Source organism: Protopterus annectens, chromosome 1.part1, assembly GCF_019279795.1.
Source record: "Protopterus annectens isolate FY-2018-M chromosome 1.part1, PAN1.0, whole genome shotgun sequence".
Classification (NCBI taxonomy): Eukaryota; Metazoa; Chordata; order Ceratodontiformes; family Protopteridae; genus Protopterus; species Protopterus annectens.
In genome coordinates this window covers 468,271,546-468,287,680 of record NC_056726.1, presented here as the reverse complement: position 1 = coordinate 468,287,680, position 16,135 = coordinate 468,271,546, and the positions used below count along the sequence as shown (strand labels likewise).

Here is a 16,135-nt window from a genome sequence, read left to right as displayed (position 1 = left end):
AAAGCAGATTGTTCTTCACAAAATAAAACATTCCTACAGACTTACACAATTTGTGATAGAACAAGCATACCAGCTTGACAATTCAAAATTCTGAAAATCAAAGTTGCAGAAGTATACACTTTTTCTCCATAACTACCAATAATTTTCTCATATAAAAAGCTTCCCAACCCTTCAATTCTCACAAAACAGCTAAATATTTACATAATCAGTACATTTTACCATAAAAATAGCAGCTAAAGCACAAAATAAACCCTTAGTTAAAAACTGCAGTCCCCGAAAGGAAACTTGAGATACTGTGAAAAAATACGTTTGTTAAACAGAAAACAAGAAGTTATGTACTCACCATAACGTTCGATGTATGTAGTTCATCTCGCCTCACATTCTTACCCGTGGGTTCGGAGCCGAATATCGGCTCCGACTTAGCCAACATTTTTTAGCTCAAAGTCTTCTATTGGCTGGGCTAAGAAGGTATCCCATGCTGCACTGCTGCATATCCCCAGATCTAGTTTGCTGCGCACACCACACTCATACCCCATGCATAACAAAATCCAAGTAAAGAGGAATAAACTAAAGGTGAAGGGAGCTCTAAAAACCAGACCTAACCTCCAGATCCTCCAGGAAGGGGGAAGGTGGGAGGGTAAGTAATAATGTGAGGCGAGATGGACTACATACATCGAACGTTATGGTGAGTACATAACTTCTTGATGTTATGTAGTCCAATCTCACCTACATTCTTACCCGTGGGACAGCGTCCCCAGCACCTACATCCTGGGAGGCTCAAAGGAAGATACTTCTGAGTACTGTGGAACCAAAGGAAGACCTGCCCTTAGATACCACATCCAGCTTGTAATGAGTAACAAAGGTGTGAGGAGATGCCCAGGTAGCTGCAGCACAAATATCATCCACAGATAACCTGGCCTGATAGGCTGTAGATGTAGATACAACCAGAGTAGAGTGAGCCTTGACTGGAAATGGTAGGTCTTTACCCCCTGAGGAATAAATAAAAGATGCAATTTGATATCCATCTGGATAGGGTGATTTTGGAGACAGGGGACCCAATTCTGTTTTCTGAAAAGGAGACAAACAGCTGGTCAGATTTTCGGAGATCTTTGGTTCTGTGCAGATAGAAACTTAACTGTCTGTGTACATCCAACTGATGAAATTTAAATTCTGCCTTATTTGAAAAACGGGGAAAAAACACTGGCAACTCAATAGATTGATTAAGATTAGATATGGACGCCACTTTAGGAAGAAAGGAAGGGTTTGGTCTAAGAGAAACCCTATCCTTATGAAAGATCAAGTATGGAGGTTTGATAGAAAGAGCTTGAATTTCTGAGACACGTCTGGCTGATGTGATGGCTATTAAAAAGGCAGTTTTCCAGGACAAGAATTTTAAGTCACAGGTAGCTGCAGGCTCAAATGGTGGTGATGTAAGGGCTTGCAGGACATAACTTGGATCCCAGGGCATATGGGTTCTGAGACAGGACGAGGGAGTAACAGAGTGCCCTTCAGGAAAGCCTTACAGAGTCTGTGAGCCACCAGACTAGGCTCATTAGCAACATGAAAATTAGAAATCGCTGCCAATTGAACTTTAATTGTAGTGGACACTGAGCCCTGCTGGAAAAGCATAGACAAAAACTCCAAGATGGAAGCAACTGGAGCTGTGTAAGGGTCAATTTCTTGGGTATGAGCCCAAATAGAAAACCTCTTCCATTTGCTGGAATAAATCTTCCTAGTAGAGGGCTTATGAGAGGAAAATAAAATATGAACTACCTCAGATGAAAAATTATGAAGCCTAACTAACGACGGAAGTGGAGTAAGCCAGGCTGTCAACCAGAGGGTCTGCAGAGAGGGGTGGAACTGACCCGACATATGTGTCAGTAAGTCTTGTTGTGGGTCCAGAATCCAAGGTGTGTCCACAATGTAGGGATGGAGAAAGGGGAACCAAACTTGACGAGGCCAGTGTGGAGCAATTAGAATCATTCTGCTTCCCAAGGATTGCGCTTTCTGAATCACTTTTGATAGGAAAGGAAATGGAGGGAAGGCATAAAGCAGACCAGAGGGCCAATCGTGGACTAGAGTGCCCCTGGGTGACTCCCCCTGTGGGGGGATCAGCGTGAAGTAGCTGCTGCATTTGGCATTGAGGGGGCTGGCAAAAAGGTCGAAGCAAGGCTGACCCCATTTGCTGAAGATTCGTTCTGCAACTAGACAATTCAGGGACCACTTGTAAGGCATCAGAATAGCTCTGCTTAGCCTGTCTGCTATCACGTTGGACTTCCCCGGAATGTGCGTTGCCACCAGAAACCGTTGGGAAGATATTTCCCACTGCCACACTCGCATGGCCTCCATGCACAGAGGGTATGATCTGGTTCCTCCCTGCTTGTTCAGATACCACACCACTGACATACTGTCGGAGTGTATTGCAATTGTCTTGAGAGGTAGAAAGCTCTGAAGTGCCTGCAAAGCAAGTAGCACCACTCTCATCTCCAAGACATTGATGTGCAGATGTATCTTGTGATCTTGCACGTGCCTTGGACTGTCCTGCCTAGATAATGCCCCCCCCACCCCATCTGGGAGGCGTCCGTGGTCACTGTGGCAACCGGGGTGGTGGAATGAAGGGTTTTCCCCTGTCCAGATTGTTGCTGCAAAGCCACCAATTGAGATCCTGTTTGCATGTGTCCATGATCAAAATAGGGTGGGAAAGTGGAAGTCTCGGGAGAGACCATTGGGCAAAGAGTAGCCATTGAAGGAGCCTCATGTGCAATCTCGCTAGAGGGACTAACATAATTGTTGCTGCCATAGTCCCCAGGAGTTGGAGAACCCATCTTGCCTTCGCTTTTCTCAGGAGAAGCAGGGTGTGCACCTGTTGCTGTAATACTCTGATTCTTTCCTGCGGTAGATAAGCTCGCATTTGAACGGTGTCTAGCTCTGCACCTATAAACATGACATGCTGTGAGGGCAACAAGGCAGATTTTTCCCAGTTCAGTGTTATGCCCAACTGTTGACAGAGAGTGATGGTAGCGTCCCTGGTTTGGATTAGTAGATGCCTGGTGCGGGTGGGTGAGGAGCCAGTCGTCCAGATACGGAAACACTTGGAATCCTTGACGTCTCAAGTGAGCTGTAGCCACCGCCATACACTTGGTGAACACCCTGAGGGCTGTGGTGAGACCAAAGGGCAGGGCTTGAAACTGAAAATGACTGGCTCCCAGCCGGAAGCGTAGGTGAATCCTGGATGCGCTGTCCATTTAGATATGGTAGTAAGCATCCTTGTGGTCGATGGAGCACATCCATACTTCTTTTCCCAACAATGGGAGAATTGATTGTAGTGTGACCATACTGAATTTGGACTTTTGTACATAGTTGTTCAGTTGGCTGAGATCTAGTATGGGCCTCAGGTCCCCTGTTCTTTTCGGCACCAAAAAGAATCTTGAGTAAGTCCCTAATCCGATTTGGTCTGAGGGGACATACTGGATGGCTCCTTTTTCTAGCAGCTTTGAAACGTCTGAAGCTGCGTGATCCCTTTGACTGGGTGGAACGTCCGGGATTTTTCTGACTGGAGGGGGATCTGACGAAAAAGGGATGGCATAACCTCCAGAAATTATTCGTAATACCCATCGGTCCTGGGTGATGCTTTGCCAGGCTTGCGGGTATAATGATATTCGACCCCCGACTGGCTCCAGAAACGCACAGTCGGGCATTCCATCAGGAACGATGGTAGGGAGAGCCGCAAAAGAAATCGCAGTCTCCTGAATTGCAGGGGCCCCCTCTGCCTCTGGAGGGGGGCTCACCTTGTGCACCAGGAAAAAAACCTCTGTGATTTTTTGAACCACATCTTCCCACCCCTCTGGGCCTTGAGGTAAGGCCTAGAGGAAAGGGAAAAATGGACCCCTACAGCAGACAGAGTCCTTCCCACCTGCTCGCACCTGGTGAGGGTGTCTTTCACCTTGGTTCCAAACAAATAAGAACCATCAAAGGGGGCGTCAGTGAAAGAAGACTTGAAGGCCTCTGCGAAATGACAAAGGCGCATCCAGGCTTGCCTCCTAAGGGTGACTCCTAAGCTTGCTGCCCTACTCGCTCCTTCAGCTGCACATGAAATTAGCCACATGGAGGAGTTAACAATGGAATTGAGGGTAGACACCTGGGTGTTAACCGTCTGGGCCACCGCCTCAAGAACGTTACCTGCAAGAGCATCTCCTAACTCCTTGAGGAGATCTCTCTGGAGCAGAATAAAATGAGACCGGTAGTTCAGCGACCATAAGGTAAAGGTTGCTGACGAGAGGGTACGCTTCCCGTACCGGTACATGGTCCTAGACTCCTTGTTAAGAGGATGGACGGAGGAAGAAGTCTCGGCTAATTCCTTCTGAGTGGCCGCCGCCACCACCATGGCATCCACAGGGACTCCTTTCGACAAAAAGTCCTTACCCGGAGGAGCAGAGAGAAATTTGTTGGGTCTCTTGGGTATGGGTTCCACAGAATCAGGGTTCTCCCACACCCTCCAACAAATTAAATCCAGGAGCTCGAAGGGTGGGGACACCCAGGAGGCAAAGGGCTGAGCACCAAAGGCCTTCATGGAGACAAGACTCCTCGGCGGGGGCTTTGGACGACCAGTCACCTCTGTTTCAATATCTCAAGGATGTTGGAGAAAGAAACATCATCAGAGGATGACTTGGGGGACCCCTCCGATTCCTTGAGGTCAGTATCTGAGGTGAGACTCATCCTGGGAGTCTATGTGCTTCCTCTTGCACGTTTTCTTTCTAGGGGGCTCCTCAGGCAAAAACTCTGAGGGGCCCTCAGAAAGTTGGGGACCACTCGTGGGGGTATCTCTAGGCCTTGGGGCTCCGCTGTCTACAGATAGGTGGTGATCAGAGGCTCTCACCGTAGTGGTACGGGACAGAATGACCAACCCGCATGATGTGGCTGAAGATCTGGCCAACACACGCCGCATGGCCTCAAAAGCTGCCCCCCCCCCCCCGAGTCCGAGGACCGGCCAGCCTCAGAGACCACGACAGGAGTCAGGGTTCCCTGAGCTGAGGCACTGAGCGGGAGACTAGGAACCGAAAAGTGTCCCGAGGTGTCCCCCTCGGATCCGACTGAAGAATCCCGAGTCCCGAACCCCGTGGACGGCGCCGACGGGGTCTGAGCTAATGTTGGCACTGATAAGCCCGGAGGGAGCATCAGAGCTGACCTAGGCACATCACATGGAGCGGAACATTCTGGCTCCGAAGACAGAGATACCCTCGGAGGAATAATCAAAGAAGGTATCGGGACGGGTTCCAGAGCCAACTGGGACTGAGCCGAGAACAATTTTGCCAAATCCGGTGACTGAAGGAGCCTTTGCACCACCCTATCAACATCCACATCTGAAAGTGTCCCAGAGGATTTGGAGGACAGGGAGGGAGATCGGGGATCTCCTCTTAGGTGACCCTGGTCTAGTACTGGGCGATCGGCTCTGAAGAGGTTCCAATATAATTGGAGCAGACGCTGGTTCCATCAACACCGACACTTCCTGCGGCCCAGAGGACAGTGGAGCCGAGGATGTCGAAGCCAGTTTCATTACTTTCTCCGGAGGCTCCGAGGAGGCTGACGGAGCCAGAGATCTCTTTTTTAACTTTGTGGATTTTGATTTAGAACTGGAAGCAGAATCCATGGCCTCTTCGAATGAGGGTTTCAAGAGTCCCTTCAGTATTAACTTATTCTTTCTTTCTTGGAGCACTCTGGGACTAAAAGCATGGCAGAAACTGCAGGACTCCTGCAAGTGGATTGCTCCCAGACAATAAATGCATACTGAATGTCCATCTGTGATGAACATCTTGTAACCACACTTACAACACTTTTTAAAACCTGAAGGTTTGTGCTTCTTGGAATCTTTGGACATCTTGAAATTACTCAACTACCAAGACAATGAACAAGTTACTGCCTGACTGAAAAAGCCAACTACAGTCACACAAACACCACTAAGCGCGGGAACAAAATTTTCCACAAATAACAGCACATGCACAATCCTCAGAAGGGATACACACTAAGACAACTAGAGCTAAAACCTTTAAAACGGTTTTAGACCAACCCGCATACAGAACAAGGAAGACAGACACTAAAACCTCTAATTCAAACGGTTTTAGAAGTAATAGACAAACACAGGGACAAGAAAGGGGACAGACTAAGTCCTCTAACTGAAACGGGCCTAGCCAATTGGAACAGCTAGTGGGATACCACAAAAACACTCACACTACAGATTATATCCAAAAAAACACCAAATAGACATAGCTATTAAAATAGCTTTTGTTTGTAACAAATTCTCTCAAGAAAAAGAAAAAAGGTACTTAGCCACAACCAAGAGCGAGACCATGTCCGAGTTTATGTCTTACAGCTTCAGAGTCCGTGATTCAGTCATGGCCTCTGATTACTGTCTGCATCAAGAGGAATATTTTTTTTTTTTGAGCAGACTGCCAAAAATCATGATTTCTACTGTTGCAAGATATTCAAGTGCCCTGCAAATAAACTGCATTGGAAATATGTTGGATAATTGGATATACACACATATGTTAAGTAAACTGATAATTTATAATTGCTACTGTAATCAATAAATATGCTCAGATTTGCAAGTGATTGTGACACAAAGGTAAGGTCCAGTCCCTAGTGGAGTGCCAAGCAAAATGTGCTTGAGTGCTACTCTCTGGTACTGGAAGTTGCCTATCCCAAGTCTATTTGGAGTTTGCAGTGTTCTTCATATGCCTGCATGTTTTTCCCCCACAGAATGACTCCTCATTCCCTTCGAAAGACAGGCCTGTTGTCTAGCTGCATTAACCTTCTACATTTAATAATTAAACTGATTTTTTGGAACCATCATAAATCATCATCCTGATCTGCATCCTTTGATCATTCCAACTAAATCAGCATTTTTCCCAGCTTGATGGGGACATCCACCCCAATCCTTGCCCAACCAATTCACCACATCCCTCCACCCATCTTACAAAAATCGCCCAACTACCAAACACCTTACTATCTACTCAATAAATATACAAAGTCTACTTAACTAAATTACTGACCTACATTCTTGCATCATCAACTACTCTCCACAAATCTTAACCCCATCTCAAACATGGCTAAAACCCCACCTCTAACAACAAAATCTTACCTCTCAGCTATAACATTTACCACGAAGACATACTCTCCAAGAAAGGGGGAGTGGTGGCCATCCTGTACTTTGAACCACTCAACTTATTTCCCCTACCTATACCTCTCCCAGATTTCCACCAAGCTGAGCTACTTATTCTTAAATGTCACTTAAACTCCTCAAAAAACTTGCCATAGCAGCCATTTATATACCACCTGGAAATAACATACCCATCCTTGAACCTATCCTGTCCTGGATCTCTCTCCATATACCCTTGCAAGGCAATTATCCTAGGAGAGGTCAACTTGGAAAAAACTATCAATCAACTCTCCAAATCTTAGAGTTAACCTCCATGGATTCAATCAACTAATTACAACACCCACCCATTTAGACAAAAACAATAGCTCCATTTTAGATTGGATCCTAATTTTTGATCCAAACCTTTACCATGAACCTGGCACCCTTCCTGACTCCCTGAATGAACACGTCCTTATCTATGTGCAAAGACATTCTCTTCAAGATCCCAGGTCCCACCTACACCAAGACTGCCACAATCTTTCCTGCTTCAATGCTGAAACCTTTGATAATAGACTCTCATTAGTTAACTGGTCCAACCTCTGACACCTTCCCCTCAATGATGCAGTTCTTGAATTCAACCATACTTTCGTCAAAATACTTAACTTCCTAGTACCACCACGCAAAATTAGGATAAAACTAATCACGCCCCCTGGCTCTCAAAAAACACTCACTCCCTTATGGAAAACAGAGATAGTGTTTGGAAACTATGGCTAAAAACTAAATCTCCTATGCTACTACAAAAAATACAAAGAACTTAGAAACCTCACCAAAAAAGCAAATCAATAAAGATATGAAAAAGTTCAACTATGATGCAAAATCCACCACTCTAACCCCCAAAAATTCTGGAACTCCATTAATAAAATCCTGCACCCTGGTGGACCTACTACCCCCAATCCACACCCTAAAAAGACAACTCAAAAAACTGCCACACTACTTAACTCTTACTTCATTGAATCTATCTGCAAACTAACCCACACTGACTGTAACAATAATACTCCCCCTACCTCTTCCATTACTAACAGTACCACCCCCTTCTCCTTTAAGCCAGTCCCCACCGCATATATAAAATTGCTTCTGATTAAACTTAAACCATGTTCCCCCTATTCTGATAACCTGCCTTCCTTCTTTCTTAAACTCGCAGCTGATACCATAGCCTACCCTATCTCAATACTTGTAAACAGATCAATCCAAGAATCTACTGTTGCTGACATCTGGAAATCCTTCTACACCATACCACTTCACAAAGGAGGTAACTCCACCAATACTTCTAATTTCAGACCCCATAGCCATTCTCTCCCCACTCTCCAAAATCCTTGAAAAATCAATACATAATCAGCTTCTCAAACACCTACTTTAGGAAAACCTCCTGACCCCCACCCAAACTGGCTTTAGGCCAAACCACAGTACTTCCATTGCCCTTCTTTCATTCATACTGTCACTGAGGTTAGAGACAAAAGCCAGCTGTGTCCTGTCTATTCTTAGACCTCTCAGTTTCTCATTCCAAGCTACTAATTAAACTATCTGATCTCAACATCTCTACTACTACTACTATTCTCTCGTTCTCCAGCTATCTTACAAACAGGCTACAATCAGTAGATGGCAAACCACCTGTTCCCCCTTTACCTATCCAGACAGAATCCCCCCCAAAGGCTTTATTGTAGGTCCTCTTCTTTTTAATATCTTTACTAACAACCTCCACTCATCCTGTAGCACCCCCCCTCCCTTATACAATATGCTGATGATTCTACTCATCACCCTCTCTGATAACATCACTCACCTTCATTCTATTACTCAAAACTCTTTTCTTACCATTGAACAATGGCTAACTGATAATCAACTCATCCTAAATCCCCCCAAAAAACAAACTCCTTCTCGTCCTTCCTAAATCTCTCCTCCATCATAAAACCTCCTTCACCATCTCATCGCTTGATAACATTATTATTAAAGCTGAAACACACACTTTGACAACATAATTGATGACCAGTTAAAATTCGACCTCCACATTCAACAATGTGTTAAAAAAACATCAAAAATTAGGTCTACTCTATAAAACTAAAATAATTCCTGTCCTCTGACACCAAACCTGCTCTGGCACAGACATTCCTCCTTCCCTGCCTACCCTACACCTCTCCAATACTCACACATCTACAATCCACCTTAATAACCAATCTTGAACAAACATAAAACAAAATAGCTAGATTTGCCGGCAACCTCCTATACAAATCTCACCACTGCCTTGCTCTAAAACAACTCCAGTGGCTTGAATTCCCCCAACTTCTACTTCTATCCCAGTTGCAAATCACTCACTCTCTACTAAATAAACTTTCATTCCTGATCTTCCCCCTCTTTGTTAGCATCCCTCTATACACCTCCTCGCACACACTGCAGCTCCAATCAACTACTTCTTGACATATACAAACCTAATAAAAACACAGGCAAACTATTTTACAAAAGCATAGTATCCCAGGCCTGGAACAAGCTTCCACCAAATATTCGAAACATCAAATACACAAACAGCTTAACAAAAAACTGAAAATCTACCTTGCTCCTGTCCATGCCAGGACCCAACCTATCCCCCCTCCCCATCCATCTCTCTTTACCATTAAACTCTTCTTCTAGCCCAATGAGAGGCATTCTGCTGTTTCATTGTACTTATATTTTATTTAAATAACACATTCAGGCTATGTTTTTTTAATAATACAATATACCATTGTGAATATTTACTTTTTATCTCTACTCTCCATAGGTATTTCATCTATTACCTACTCAAGTTTACATCTTTTTTTATTTTTTGTGAAATTTCGTCTTGTATAAACTTTTTAGCAACTGTTAATCTTTTATTTGTAGTCTTCAATGTATGTACTTTTCTAATTTGTAGAATATTGATTCTATGTAATCTGTTCTTCTTGTACTGTCTTGAAATATGTAATTTTTTAACTTATGCTGGAGCTTTTCTCCTCAGGTCTCCACTAAAAATGGGCCCTTGGCTCTGCTGGACTAACCTGATTAACAAATGACAAATCAATTCAATAAATAAATAAAATTCATGGACACTTTGAAAGGGGAAAAATTATCATACTTACCATCAAAAGGTAGCTTTGGTTCCCTGTCTAGAAGTTGCCACAGGCGGCCTCCAGCTCCTAAGCCTTTCATTAGCTCTGAATAAAATGAGCTTAGACCTGTTAAAGAAATATTAAAAAAAAAAAAGAGTCAGGTAATGGAAAATGTACTTGCTTTTTCAATTAAGGGAAAGTTAACAAGAACGTGCTCCAATGTAATACGTTTTGAGAAATTATGCTTTTATAGTTTACTTGGCGGGTGGGTATTCATAAATGCATGCAAAGTATGCAAAATGAGTGCAAGCACACAAGGACATTCTGATTCATAAACCCCCTTGCTGCCTACAATTGCCATTGTGTACTGTAGGCAGCAAAGTTCTGAGTACCACATTCAAATGTGGTAAACCATGCAAGTGCCATATGTAAATGACTGATGGTTCATAGAAACCCAAACAATACAAGTACAGGCCAGGTGACAGACCCAAAGATGCAAAATGTGTGCCAAGTTCTGGTATGGCTCACCTATGTCTTTCAAAAGTGGGAATCTGTGCAAAGTGAATCAATGTCACTTCACCCCAACCAGCTAGCTAATGGAGGTAATTAATACTGTATGTGACTGGGAGAACAAGCACACTCGTATGTGGGTGTCACTGTGACAGTGTGAGAGTATCTGTGCGTGAACGGCTACTGTGAGTGTTAGTCTGTGCATGTGTCCTGAGATGGGGGAGGGGGGGTAAGAGCCTATGAGTGCTTCTCTTGGTACCTGCACACATGGCAAGTGCTCCACTGCTTAGTTGTTTTCCACCTGCACAGTTGAGGAATTCATAAACATGAAATACCTGGGTAACTGGTTTTATGTAATATGGATGCATATGAATTGTTACTTAGCAATAAAGTGCAAATCAGGTAACTTGTGTAGGGCAGTTTGTATGCACTGAAATTTTAATATAATTTGCAGCTGTTGTTTATGCATTGTAAATAAGACATGGTGATAAAGAAGGAAAAAAAAACGCACCAAGCATGAAAAAACAGTTGGAGATATGAATGTCATCTAACAATGCACTTTTTCAAAACTAGCAAAGCATACAGCTAAATATCAATAAACAGAATACATACATACATACATACACCCATATGCATGCGCATATATATATACATATATATATATATATATATGTTCTATATATACATATATATACACACACACACACGCATACATACACACCCAAACACACCTAGTAAACATTAATGCATGTACATATGTACGAAGTACATTTCAATTCCAAACAAGCACTGAATAAAAGTACCACCTGTTAGGGAAATGCTCTAAATTTCTGTATGAAGTGCATCCAGCGCCCCTTACAACACTTCACCTGATTAAAGAATGCAATGTATTGTGTAAAGGAAACATTTTAAAGTGAATTAAACTACTGTTTGTGTAAGAACTTACCATAACAGTAGATATCCCACTGATCACTGCTGCAGTATTCTTAACAGATGAGTTGAAGGTCCCTTAAGTCCAGTCAGGGTACCAAGGCTTTACATTCCTAGGATGCATGTCCAGATGATGACCTCAGCTCATCCACATAGGGGTATAAAGTTGGACGTAGATGCATCTCACTGATCACTGCTGCAGTATTCTTAACAGATGAGTTGAAGGTCCCTTAAGTCCAGTCAGGGTACCAAGGCTTTACATTCCTAGGATGCATGTCCAGATGATGACCTCAGCTCATCCACATAGGGGTATAAAGTTGGACATAGATGCAAGATCCTCAGATTATGTCCAGGCCAGAAGAAACCGAGGAAGGACATGGTCAGATAGGAGAGGCTTAGACTGAAAACAATAAACAAGCTTGCCCTCAGAAAGGTTGTAATATCCTGGGGTAATGAGTGTTTGCCTGTGAGTGTAAGACATAGCGTTTGTGCCAATAGGGAGAGAAGATAAGGGGAATAAAATGGGAGGGAACGAATACTGCAATTAGTAGGGCATATAAAACATTGCATGATGACTGTAGGAATCAATCAGAGGAGGTTAGAAAGATTGGGTAGTGAGATTGGATAAGCAATTCATAAAAACAATGTGAGGATATATGTATGCCTCCCAAATGTGCAACAAAAGTCTAGAAGATTTAGGATCTTTGCTTGGAAGTGTTTGCAGAGGTACTTCTTTACCCCAAGCAGACTCCAAAGAATTTTTCCTCAGGAAGCTTGCAAATGTTGGAGGTGCAATGTGGAAGAAAGAGGTAATTGGGAACACTAAGTCAGTGCTGTAGTACTCCAAACAGATGGTTGATTCTCAGAGTTGTAGACAGAGTAGGGTGGCAGGCTTAAAGAGAAGATGATGAGTCCAGGTGACCAGACAAAAATAGTTCTGGAGCAAACTGCCCTGGACCTGGAGAAGGAGTCAAGCTTGTAGTGTTTTGTGAAGGTGTAAACAGATGATCAGGTAGATGCTTCTAAAATAGACATGATATCTACCCCCTTGTAGAAGGCACCTGATGAGGTTACTGCTTGAGTGGCATGTGCTTTTGGCCACGTTGGTAAAGCCTTTCCATTGTGAGAGTAGCAGAAGGAAATAGCCTTTGAGATCCAGGAAGAAATAGTTTGTTTGGAAACTGGTTGCCCTAATCTGCAATCAATAAATAAGAAACAGCTGATCTATTTTTCCGATATCATTAGTTTTGTCTAGATAAAACCTCAGTTGTCTGTGAATGTCTAAGGAGTGTAAGATTCTTTCTCCCCGCCCCACTATTTTGGGTATTGGGGAAGAAGGCAGACTGATTGCTTGATTGAAATTCACTAAACACTTTTGACATGGAAGATGGACTGACCCTGTGGCTTACTACGTGGAAGATGGACTGACCCTGAGGCTTACTCAGTCTTTGTGGAAGATGATGAAGGATGGAATAGCCATGGGAGCATGGAGTTCTGAGACCCTGTAGGCTGAAGTCAAGGTCAGGAGGAGTACTGCTTTCCAAATGAAGAATTTAAGAGGAACTGAAGCAGCCAGTACAAAAGAGGGTAAAGGGAGCTTTTCCAAAACAAAATTAAGGTCCCATGATGGGTGATAGGCTTCCTGGGGGTTTAAGGTGTAAAACTCTCGGAAAAAGTTTAACTTCTGTCTTGGACATGAGATGGGGTATTCAAAGGTGGGTAAGCATTAAAAGCAAATAAGTGAGCCTTAATGGAAGAGTAGACCAACCCTGAATGTAATAAGTCACATAAGTATTGGAGTACTGTGCTAATATCTGACAGAAGGGGTTGGAATATGTGCTTAAAGTACCAGATGGAGAATCTCTTCCACTTGGCTTTGTAAGATTTCATGGTGTTAGGTTTCCTGGCTTCTTGTAGGAGCTCCCTACAAGACAGATCTTATCATCCAGAGGGTTAGAATGAGTGAGGTCAGATTGGGATGAATGTGCTGCCTTTTCTGTTGAGTGATTAGATCTGGTTTTGGAGGTATTCTCCAGTAATTTCCCTTTGATAGGTGAAACAGGAGAGGGAACCAGTGCTGTCTTGGCCAGAAAGGTGCCAGAAGCAGGGTATTGGAGATTCCTTCTGGACCTTAAGAAGGAGTCCTGTAAGCACAGGTAAAAGGGAGTATGCAAAAAGGAACTTCCCCGTTCACTGGAAGGAGTAGGCCATCTGCTCTCCAAGCTAGAGGTGATGGGTTCTTTCATAAACAAGAAACCTCTTTATTGAATTATCACTTATGACAGACAATTATGCATTTATATAGATGAAAAACCATATTGTCATATTTTCAGTTGCAAACACTATACATCACTTATAATCTATACAGTCATCGTCAGTCAAACATTACATAGCTCATTCGATTCCTGACTTCCCTTAAACTTCATTCCTCCTCCACCAAAACATTCTGCATGTATTGTTCCCAAAATTCCCCTTTTTTGTCTACAAAATTTGTAACTACCCTTTTCTAAAGGTTCCACTTCCAGTTCTCTTATCTCAGTTACTATAGTCACTACTTCTAGTACAGCTAGATTAGACTTAGATTTCCATTTTGTAGTAACTTTTTTTTGGCAGCCACCAACTTAAACTTAAGACCTTATTAAGACAAGGCAATTCAGATCCTATATCTATGCTCAAAAAATCATTTTCTCAGTTACTCATTTGCTCACCCAGTATTCCTGACAGAGTATTCTGTAAGGAATTTTTAAAATCTGCCAACCCATTACACTATGAGAACAACTAATTATCCCTTTTTTTTTTTTTTTTTTTTAAGAACAGCTTCTGTTGTAGATTCGACTGAAAACTCTACCAGTTCTGGCCTTTCACTTTCACTTAGGATCACCCGATTTCTCTCTCTTTGCCTATACTCTGATATTAGTCCTTGAAAGGCAAGCAGACTCAAGCCTGCAGTCATCCATTACATAGCTCATTCAATTCCTGCCTTCCTTTAAACCTTTCTTCCTCTTCATGTATTGATCCTACACTTCCCATTTTTCCTATGTAATTTGCTCCTATCCTTTTCGAAAGTTCCCAATTCCAGTTGTTTTATCTCTGTTGCTATCTTTGCTACTTCTAGTAAAGTCGGTTTAGACTTTGATTTCCATTTTCTAGTAACTCATTTTCTAGTAACTGCTTTTTGGCAGCCACCATAATTACATTCAGCCAGGCCTTACTATGCCTATGCAATTCCGATTCTGAAGGATAGCCATACCTCTCAACCCAGAGATATCAAAAATCTGGACAAAGTCCCACAAAAAGTAGATACAACTGAACAAAAATCTGGACATTAATTAAAATAAAATTTGCAAATATACTAATATAACCCCACCCACTCCAGTGGAATTGTGGGATATCAACATTCAAATGATAATTGAGAAAATGTTCAAGTTAACATTAATGTTAAAAATACACTCCCTATATACACAACAGCACATACATCAAAGCAACCTGTGTTGTGTATGCAGCTAAGAACTATGAAAACAGATGTAGAAATAACGGTGTCATAAGACATAATTGGTATAGCAATTATTTATTAACACTCATATTCCATTCTGATGCAATCTGTAGAGTCTTATGAAAAACTATTTCCTTACTTTCTAGAATGAACATTGAGTCTTTTGTACAGTACAGTACCTTGCAGTGTGCAAAGACCACTGGGAATCAATCATTTAAATTTCTGTGCATGGCACAGTACAAATAAAATAAAAACAAGCAAACACAGAAAATGCTGACAGCATGAACAAACAAGTTATATAAACCACGCCAACAGAAGAGTGGCAAAGGGCTTGCACTAAAAGTTGCGTGGTTCAATGGGATGGGCACTCTTCACTGTAACAAAATCCTCACAGTGACCACTTCCCCACCATGTCCTATGGCTCAGTGCTTGTAACTTCTGGAAATGTGCTATATGAGGTTCTGACACGTACATGGGGACAGCTCATGCCTTTCTCCCATTGCTACACGAGTCTCTCCTTTACGGTTGGTGATTGGCTTTTGGGAAGTTTTCACATGAAGAAAGTTTCCATTATTTCTAAAAACTGGTAAGCACGCAACATTTCTCGCTGCATTTGGGGAAGGACTGCAGACAAGGGTTGGGTTTGTCAGCTTTTGGGCGTGTGTTCTTTGACATCTGCAGGAAATCTTATTGTTATTCTAGTGGGACTTCCTACCCAACACCTCTGCAGCCTCTCCATGCCCTATGATTTGCAAAGGTAAGGGAAGGGTTGCAAAAAAAAAAGTAAGTTTGAGGTCACGCAGCATAAGTATTTTGAATGTTGCACCTACAGATTATAAGCACAATTCAAAGTGATTAAAAATCAGTACACTGTGTAGAAAAAATGCACTAAGAAACAAAAAATAAAATTACTTTCTGAAACATTAATGATAATGCCCACGTTTTTACTCTGTATAT

General features: G+C 42.6%; 1 protein-coding gene across 1 annotated transcript in view; it reads right to left on the bottom strand.

Annotated features, from left to right (window-relative positions):
• Positions 1-16,135, bottom strand: part of ABCB10 (ATP binding cassette subfamily B member 10) — a 690,016-nt gene that overhangs the window by 368,347 nt on the left and 305,534 nt on the right. The window contains exon 6 of the mRNA XM_044076125.1: positions 10,276-10,371. Within this exon, the coding sequence (XP_043932060.1) occupies positions 10,276-10,371 (96 nt within the window). The remainder of the gene's footprint in view (positions 1-10,275; positions 10,372-16,135) is intronic.